This window comes from Limulus polyphemus, unplaced genomic scaffold, assembly GCF_000517525.1.
Source record: "Limulus polyphemus unplaced genomic scaffold, Limulus_polyphemus-2.1.2 Scaffold3312, whole genome shotgun sequence".
Taxonomy (NCBI): Eukaryota; Metazoa; Arthropoda; class Merostomata; order Xiphosura; family Limulidae; genus Limulus; species Limulus polyphemus.
Window position 1 is genome coordinate 45,453 of NW_013668922.1, and position 10,379 is coordinate 55,831.

Consider the following 10,379-nt stretch of genomic DNA (forward strand, 5'->3'; position numbering starts at 1 on the left):
GTTTCTGCTAGGATATTATTAAAATTATTAAGCGGAAAGATACAAAAGAAAATGTGTACGTACCGCCATCTGACGACAAAATTCACCGATAAAAGGCTTCGAATAACCTGCAGTAACGACAGTTGTACGCTGCTTCTGTTCGTGGTATATTCTGTGATGAGAGAGATATAACGAAGTGCGCTTGTAAATTAGCACTGTTGCAGACGTGTTTGATTTTTTGTCAACGCAAAAGATTATTATGTTAATATTCTTCCAATCTACTGGTGAAAAGTGTCCATTTCGTACTTGAACTTTCAGAACATTATTTTTAAATGTTATTTGTTCTCAGTGCTATGCTATATTTTCGACATTTATTATACCATCCGTATATAAACGACCTGTTTGAATTTTTATTTTGATCAGTGATTAGAGGATTTTTATAAAGACATTTCACTGGTAATAAAAATAACCGAGTAAAATGCCTTGGGTAATTTTTAACTGAAGTTTTCAGGTGCTATACACTATACTTCGAATGACGTTTTTATGAAGAAGCGCTTACTCAAAGTGATAAATGCTTTATCTTATGACCATAACCTATTTTACAACCTTTCTTGTATCGGGAGTTGAAAACTAAAACGTTCGTCACGCTTCAGGGCGTGTTAAACGAGTCTGTTTGTTACTCGCTTATCGTGAATATACGTGATTATCTTGCAGTGACGTCATGATAACTAACGAAAACGGTTATCTTCTTACGAGTTGCCATTCCGTATAGAAACGAAGGTTAATGTAACTAATACTGAATCATAAGTTTCTACAAAAACACAGGAAAGACGAAAAGGGTCATTATGAGCTTCGAGTGTGTTTGTGCGAATAGCAGACCGTGTTCTCTGTCTTTCACGGAGTCCAACAGTTCCAGGTGTACCGTGGATACACCACGACCGGCTAGAGAGTTCAGTGGACTCATTTCTGAAGGCTCTTCGACACTAGCTGTACTACATCCTTCTCTTTCAAGTCCAACTCTAAAAACAGGCATTGCTGGGAAAAATACGCTTCACTGCAAGAGATGCCGCCAAATTAAATCAATGGACACTCATCCTGAACACCCATCTTGTAGTGGAAGAACGTGTATCTCTGGACATCAGGGTTCAAGTATGGGTTATATTCCCACATGTGGTTCACCTCTTCACTCATACGCAGGGACGAAATTAAAACTTTTACATGAAACTGACGTACTCCTGTGTAAAGTGTTTCATTCTAGGAATGTGGTTCACAAGTTCCTTGGTTCGAAATTTCTGCGCAAATGGGAAAATCACCATCTGTTCTTCACTGACTCTGAAATCATTTCAAGAAGTGTAAGTATAAAACTAAACTATTATATATATATGTGTGTGTGTTGTTTTTCCATGGAGATAATACAAATTTGTTTACACAAACGTGATCAAGTGAATATATAGAAATATCATAGTGTTACACACTGTATATGACAATACAAACATTTCTGAATTGTGAATTTAAGTTGGTACATGTAAAATTAAAGTGAAATATAGCATATTAAAAAAAGAAGGCAAATAATATATATACTCAGGAATATAAAACAGGCTCTGCGAATGCATTCAAGCTCCTATAATAAGAGTATATGGAATAAGTCCTTTCAGGCAAGAGATTTAGATTGTTTTTAAATCGTCTTATTTTTATATACGAATGTGTATCATGGTGGCTTGAGCTAAATGTGAACGACAATAACTATATCTGGTTAGATCGAAAACATTAAGAAACTGATGCCTTATCAATCACTGCAAATAAGTGTTGGACTAGATTGTTTGTTTTTGGATACCTGCTTAAAACTACTCGTGGATTTTTTGCGCTAGCTGGCCTTAATTTTGAAATGATAGAAAGAATACATCTTGTCAACGACGCCCACTGCCAATTTTTGGGCTACTCTTAGCTGTTCTAGCAGTGGAATTTGACTGTCGCCCTTATAACGCACCCACAGCATCAACGTGCACATTGCGATTTTTTCGTTCTTTTTTTCTTTTTGGAGCACGAGCTGAGGGACCGCAGATTCACAGTTTGGTACGCTAACAACTGGCCTACATTCGGCCCTAAATTTCGGAGATTGGGTTGCTGATTCAGATTATCTGAAAATAGATTTGGATCCAGTGCATATCGTTCTAACTCTGAACTTCTAATTAATATTCCAATTTTAAATATAAAAAGACGCAAATTTCTTGCCCACTCCGCCAATCTTAGTTATATGTTCTTCCTGATCAGCTTTATTATTCTCATAACTTTTGTGCGCGTGCACGTGTTTAGCCTATCTGTTGCACCCATATATATATATATAATTTAGTAAAACTCCCAACTCAGGTATATAGACAATTAACGATAGAAGTAACAAAAAATTATATAACTAATTGTATATACAAATTAACATGGTTTTATGCTTAAACAAACTAACAAGTAAAATGTGCCCTAACAATAAAACTATTAACAAGTTTCATGAAAAATAATCTGAATGCATATAACTCAAAACAGAGTTTATGGCAACTTTCAATTGGTGTATAAATTTTAAAACTGTTAACTTAACCAGGACTCAACTGGTGTGAAACACTTTAAAACTGCTAACCAGGACTCAACTGGTGTGAAATACTTTAAAACTGTTAACTACGACTCAACTGGTGTAAAACACAAACTATTAAAATGCAACGAACAAAAGGCTGTGATTTAAATGCTATTCAAAGTTCCACGACTTCTTTTAGTCGATAGTATGTTTATTATAAATTACATGCTATACCGCTACATATATATTTTATGTCTTTTCGACGTTGCACTATATGGATACAACACAACTCTACAACAATTAAGAAGCATGTCCAGTTGATGGAGAACAAGTATTTCAATTGTTGTTTTCCAGAATTTCTAGTGCACACTGGAATGATTTAGGTTAGAGAAAAAACGACCTTTATACTCCATATAATAGTGAAAAGAACCTTTTATTTCAGCCAACAACTAGTTATTATATTACTACTAGCCTTGATAAAGCTGCAATAGCGAAACGTTGGCTGAAATGAAAGGTTCTTTTTAATTATTACCTGAAAATATATGCGCGAATGTGTGTATGTGTCTCTTTCTCTGTGAGCCGGGCCCGGCATGGCCAGGTGGTTAGGGAGCTCGACTCGCAATCTGCGGGTTTGAATCCCCGTCCCACCAAACATGCTCCAAACTTGGGGTATAGTCACAACTCTGTGCGGGAAGTAACATGGGCTGTGTGGCTGCGGCCTTAGAGGCCGTTTAGAGACCGAAAGCTGAGGCCAAAGAAACCTTTATAACCTTTTTGATAAACACGACGACGACTAATTGGTCTGAAAGTGAAAATGTCGTAGTTGTTGGTAATGTATGATTATGAGGGCTATTATTTACGTTTCTTCTCTGGTCAATTATGTGTTAAAACGATTTAAAAACTTCGCGGAGACTTTATTTGCTTCTCTGCTCATAATCTTTGTTCCTAACAGCAAGACAAAAATATTGTGTACAAAGAAGCTTTACAGTAGGTGAATAAATTAGCACGTAAATAAGGAACTAAATAAATTAAAGCCATTTTCACCAGAGCAACGCTGGTTACTCTACTAGTAGCTGGATACAATATGTGCAACAACAAGTATAAGAAAGCAGTTGTAATTTTTTACAAAATCTTTTTACCGGTAAAATACAATAGAGTTATTAAAAGTTGAAATCCTTGAAATAATATATTTAAACAGAGATATAATATAGATCTAGTAGTAACTAGTGACCAAGGTTCGATTGCTTCACCAAAAAAATATATTTCTGTTTAAATTAAGCAATTAGATGCCCGAATAGTAAAATTTAATCTCAATGTAAATTTATTATGAAAAGGTACAAGCTGCGCCTATGCTTAAATTGTGTCATTATATTTCGTATACTTGTTTTATTCTTATCTTCATAGGATTAAACTTTCCGATTATGTTTTGGATAATCATCAGATTGCTTTATGAAAGTGATATGTTGACATCCATGTCACATATATGGTAAAACTCGGATATTTTCCCCACCCTAAAACGTTGAGATTAGGAGAAAGGTTACCAAATATAACGCTTTTTCTGAGTACTTAGTATATTGTGCTTAAACGTGAAACGTTCATGTAAACTATGGTACAGAAATTTCAGCAAATGTTTCGTAAACTTTGTGTTGACTGGTAGACGTTTTTCTTCGTCGCTTGCATCGTTTCTTTCAGTTATGAGTATACAGCATATGGCAGAAACAGTTTCAAGCCGTTGCAGTCTGTGTTTTGAATCAGAGCCTGACGCTTCACAATTCTGGGAATAGTTTCCACTTTGCACATAAGCAATGGTTTGAATTGAATACGACTACTAATTACTTGGATAATATGCACTATATGACACTTTGTTTAGTAATTATTAGCATGCCTGAAATGCCATTTACCCACCGTACAGGTTAGCAGAATGTAAAATCCAGAACATTAGGAAACTGTTACTCTATTTGATGTATTGAAGAGATAAATTGAGTAAATAATTAATTCTGTATAAGATTATGATATTTACCACAACAAACTGGCCAGAACATACTGTTATTTTAATAATCCGTTCCGGTTAATGATGATCTATGTTGCAGGGTATACATGTGCATTGAAAGTGTGAAATAACAATCACATTATTACATAACTTATTAAAACCAATTAACCATTAACCAGTTCCGTGCCACAAGACTTGACTGCATACACAGTTGCATCAGTCCTGTAACAGTGTGTCACACATCTTTGTGTGTGAAAACAAGGCAAATAATGAGAATAAGGTGGGAATATTACATAACAAAACCAGGTCGAACATCACAACTATCAACTCGACTCATAAATGGCTACTACAGCCTAGACTGGTTTAGACTAGTTTATTATGGCCGGAACATGTATTACACATCTTGAGTGTATATGGAAAATAATATAAAAAATACAACAAAAGTGAGGATGTTATTTATTCAAACCAGATCTGGAACTCACTCCCATTAACCACCATAAATCGCTACAACAGAGACTACTATATGAGAACCGGAACAGAGACTCAGAAGCAGTGTGTTTTACACATCTTAAATAGTATAACAAAAATGTTAATAACAAGGTGAGAATATTATAATATTGATAAAAACATTACCTGATTATCCTTTTTGTTAGTTCGTTATGGATACCTATGCAAGTAGCTTCATGTTAGATTTGTGAGTTAGTTTTACATTCATAACAAGAGCAATCAGAGAGATTGCGTGCTCTCGCCCCGCCAGTAGTTTTTGGGATTTTTGGTTTCAATATGCGCCTGAAGTTCAGTCCTAATCCGATCACTTTTTAAAGTTATTATCAACAGACTGAGAAAATGCCATATATCTACATCATAAAGATGTTTCAAAGTGATCCAGAATCCCAGTGATCCGGACCAGATTTAGGGAGGATCGTCCTATGACGACACCCTATATCTTGTAAAAAACTCACGTAAATCGGTTTATTATTTTTTGAGATGCGCTCGCAAACATACATGCGGACTCAAATGCAATACGCTAATGACTAGACTATGCACTGTAATCAGTAAGCTTCTTGTATTCAGTCACTAACATCCGGAACAATAGGTTACACATTGTAACTATAACAAAACGGGGCATAGTCTACACTCATTGAGATAGAAAATCATGTTGTATCAGTATTTTGTTAGATTTATGTAATGCAAACTAGCGTATAGGAAAAAGTGTTTTCTTATTTCTCAATTTAGTATTAATATTCTTTTAAAAAACCACAGCTTATAAACATAACAACATAACAAGTGTTGCCGTTGTTATTTCCTAAAATACGTGTTTTACTGGCAATTTCATATAACCAGTAGTCCATAATGAGAGGAAATCATGAATCCTTTTACTTCAAACTGTCATTGACATGTTTCTTTTTTATGAGAGGTATTTTGATTTTAAGCGCAAAGCTGCACAATGAGCTATCTCAGCCATGCCCACCACAAAATCTAACCCCGAATTTTAAAGTTATAGGCTCTCATTCTTATCACTAAGTCATGGGGAAGCCATAAAGAGATAAAATACTCTAAAGCTTGAAATAATAATATAAACATCCAAAAGAGTCTTTCAGTTAAATTCCTCGGCTATTTATGTCAAGTTTTATAACTTAACAACTATTCCAGATTTCAAAAAAGAACGATGCAAATGATGCTTTGGAGTGAAATGTATTTCCTCGCACCGTGAGTCTTTTAGGTGGGTGAGAATGTGGTCATGGCTAACATAGTATACCAGTGGAGTACTCTGTCATTTATCAATACCAGCAACAATTCAAAATCCTTTTAAGCTAGTCCTACGTTTATAACACCGAAACTGACGTAGGATTGATACAATAAGTAATAAATAGTAATGATGTAGATCACATCCTTTTCACATCTAGCAAAGTGCATTGTCTACTTCTCAGTAGATCTGTGGATCAGGCTAAGTGTTTTCTCTACTCTTATTTATGTGTCCCTTCGTGGTTTTTTTAATGCATTTTTCACAGATTATTTTGTGAAAGCTAGTTTCAGTATTTAGTAGTTGTGTTTGATTGACTGTACCTCTGCTATTAATGTAATGACTTCTCGTGTAAACATTTTATTTCGGTAGCTGAGGATCTCATAATTAGAAATTTTTCATTATTATTTATTAGCATCCCTCGACTAATTGTTACAAGATAACATTTTGTTTGTAATTCCATATGAACATTAACATATAATTTAACAACTACCTGCACCAATGCTAAACATGATTCTTCATTCAAATGTTTGTTTTCGATGATGTTCTAAACTGAATATAGCCAAGAACAGCTCTACAAATGACAAAAAGCTGGTTAAGTTTTTTTCTAATGAATTGCATTACTGTGTAATATTAGAACACATATACGATCAAAACAAAATAATCGTATGTTAGTATGAAAACCAGAGTGGGGAAGTTGTAATCTTAATTATACATTAGTTGTATTTAACAATAGGAAATACAACTATGTTCAATTGTTAACCGAGAATACATCGTATACTAACAATTTTAACATCTATGCTGACATCAGTGGGCATGTGTAATCCCAAGGCAAGAGTCATAAAATCATTGTAGACTACTTAGGTCTCTTACACTGGCTGCCAAGGTAACATAAGGACCAGGTAGATTTGTAATAACCGATTACTTCTGTCCAAAGAAAATGTTAGATAGATAAGTAGTCTTGAAGTGGGCCTCTAGAAAACCTCTGTATTGAGTGTTTTCCTCATGATGTTTCGTTTCTTTCTTTGATGCCCCCCAGTGGCACAGCGCTATGTCTGCGGACTTACAACGCTAGAATCCGGGTTTCGATACCCGTGATGGACAAAGCACAGATAGCCCATGGTGTAGCTTTGTGCTTAGTTACAAACAATCTTCCTTTCATATGTTACGTTTTTGCTGCAATGATTCTACTTCTCTGGCGATTTTTGTTTTCCTTTCAGGTTTACAATACTAAATCACTGACAAATTACTTTTACACTCCGCAGTTTAAGTCTGTGTGTTTTAGTATAAGGACTACTTCTTAAAATGAAAACAAAAATAGCAAGGGGATCTAGACTGTCGTGGTATGGACAAAGAGTTACAGTGAATAGGTTGACGGAAAACATGGCGCAGATAGTTCTGGTGCTTTGCGCTTCAAAACATGCAACAAACAACCAACTGAACACAATTAAGCTGGGCTATCGTATTCATCTTAACCATGTATGTGTGTTTATTTCTTTTAATAACTGGCAAATCACTGAACCGATTGCCACCAAACCTGTCATGTACCTTTAAGGCCCCTCAAGGAGTGACATAGGCGGTCGAATCTGACCCCCTATGTCACTCTCTGTGCCTCAGTATCTTCCCAGTGCGTTGAACTGATACGCTAGCTAGTAATTTAAGACATGATATAATCGATAAATTGATGCTCTTGATATATAGCATAACCGTAATATGACACTTTAGCCCGTGGTTTAAATGTTTCGTGCTTTTTTTTTTCATTGTATCAACGTATCAACATGATGTCTACATCTTATTGCTCTCAAATTTGTCTCCTTTTAAGTCTGTGTTGATGATTGCATGAAATGCGAACACATATCATTAAGCCATTTTCGAGTTACCTTCTATGTATAATGAAAGTGAGAGAAATTTTTGGCTACCAGTGAATTATGTTAAGGGGGGGAAAACAGCATCATACTAAGACACTTTGGCAGTTTGTACTTGGATTGTTGACGTACTTTATTTTGAACTAAGAGACAATGAAAGCAATTTTCTAACCATAAAAAATTAAAAAGGAGGGAAAACAGTGATTTTTTTTTTTTTTACAATTCAATCACAATCAAATACAGCAAATTAAGAATTGGTAAGTACATTGTTTTGTTTTATCTTTTACAGAAAATGTTGTAATTAACATAGAATTTCAAAAGGTTTAGTTTGTGTATTTGATTGTTTAATAGTTTAGTGCACAATTATTATACAAAAAGGTATTTGCGCCCTGTACACCACGGAAAATCGAACCCTATATTTTTGTCCTTTAAATCCATAAACTTGCATAATAAACGTTTCGTGTGCTTATACCTCATCGAATGTTAACTTCGAGGACACTAGCTTGTTTGTGTGAACATCAATAAACTATGTATCCTTGTTTAACGTCAGAGGCGGTGATAGTGGGGTAGGCGCTTTCTGAGGCTGAAGTTATCCCAAAATGTGATGTGTCTTGTCCTCCTTTGTAGGCCCTGCAACCAACAAACTATCACAGCTGGTTCTCATCCTAAATAATACAGTATGTGTGCCCACAAGATGTAGAATGTAGCCCCTCACATTGTTTAACTTATGCAGCGCTCAACTTACGTAAATACGTAAATTCTAAGAACTTGTGAGTGAAAACAAAAAAGAATATGTAATAATGTGTCAACTACATTACATCTACCATATGCAATACCGACGAGGTCTTTTGCTTAATAACATAATTCATTAGTCCGGCTGGTATACGACAGACATAGTAGTAGTTTCAGCCGCTCTATACATATATATATATATTATGAATCTGCATGACTAAAAGCTGTTATCGTGTAATATAACACTTTTTCATTTTAAGCCTTATGGTCATTTTCATACCGTGTATCACTTTAATATTTGAATATATGAATATACATTTTTTTTCTTTCAGAAATCCGTTATTTAAGTGTAGTTTCTCTCATAATGTACTAATGAGAAAAATATGCATCCTGTTTATGCCTTTCTATCTCTACTTGCTTCTCTTTAGAATTACTTTATAACGTTAACCTACACTACGAAAATGAAGAGCTTTTAGTTTAGTCGGCTCACGGCTGAGTCACCATCTGGTTAGTTATAATGAAACTCACTTGCAGTTTGCATTTTATAAATAAATCTTTGAATTTATCTTATAATAAAAGCTTTTGTAAAAAAAAAGTTTGTTTTAGCAGTCACACTAAATAGTTAGACTTTCACAATTTAGCCCAATTTAAAGGTACCGATATACTACATACGTAGTCTAAGTCAATAAGCCAAAGGCATAGACAGTTTCATTTCAGTTGGCGAAAGGATATGGTAGCCTTAAATAAGAGCTGTTTGGTGTGTGTATGTGAGAGAGAGATAGAGAGGAAGTTGGGGGGTATATACTACACGTTTTAGGAGAAACTGTTACAAAATATATTTGCCATCTGAACTCGTATTTCAAGCTTTTATGTGTTGAAAGTCGTATGTCAGATCCACATTTTGCCATTGTTTACTGTGAATTCTTTCAAACATTCTAGAAGATCCTCAAAAATAATTTGCAGTAATTTGCTACTTCCTACCATTCTAATTATGTCATAATGATAACATAATTTAGATTCATGATACGCTCACAGTTACTCAGCATGAACAATATGAGCTCTTTTTTTAAATCAACTCAGCCAATAACTTAATATTTCAAATCACATCGACCTGCCAGTTGGCCTAATTAAGCAATTAGCCTTGGTCCCGGAATAAACCAGTCTTTTCATTTCCAAAGTGAATTTTGGCATCTAAAAACTGCTTTGAGGAAAACGGACGCAATATCATCATCATAACATACCAAGAATATCGGGTTGTCTGGTTCAAAATAGTACAGAAGTCTCATCATAACATACCAAGAATATCAGGTTGTCTGGTTCAAAATAGAACAGCAGTCTCATCATAATATACCAAGAATATCAGGTTGTCTGGTTCAAAATAGTACAGAAGTCTCATCATAATATACCAAGAATATCAGGTTGTCTGGTTCAAAATAGTACAGAAGTATCATCATAACATACCAAGAATATCAGGTTGTCTGGTTCAAAATAGTACAGAAGTATCATCAT

The 10,379-nt window shown here is 34.8% G+C and overlaps 1 protein-coding gene across 3 annotated transcripts in view; it reads left to right on the forward strand.

Moving 5' to 3' along the window:
• The first annotated feature begins 127 nt into the window (after positions 1-127).
• LOC106469113 (C-Maf-inducing protein-like) overlaps positions 128-10,379 on the forward strand; it is a 71,866-nt gene continuing 61,614 nt past the window's right edge. For all 3 annotated transcript variants that reach the window (XM_022397540.1, XM_013929568.2, XM_022397541.1), the window contains exon 1: positions 128-1,331. In XM_022397540.1, the coding sequence (XP_022253248.1) occupies positions 825-1,331 (507 nt within the window). In that variant the 5' untranslated portion in view covers positions 128-824. The remainder of the gene's footprint in view (positions 1,332-10,379) is intronic.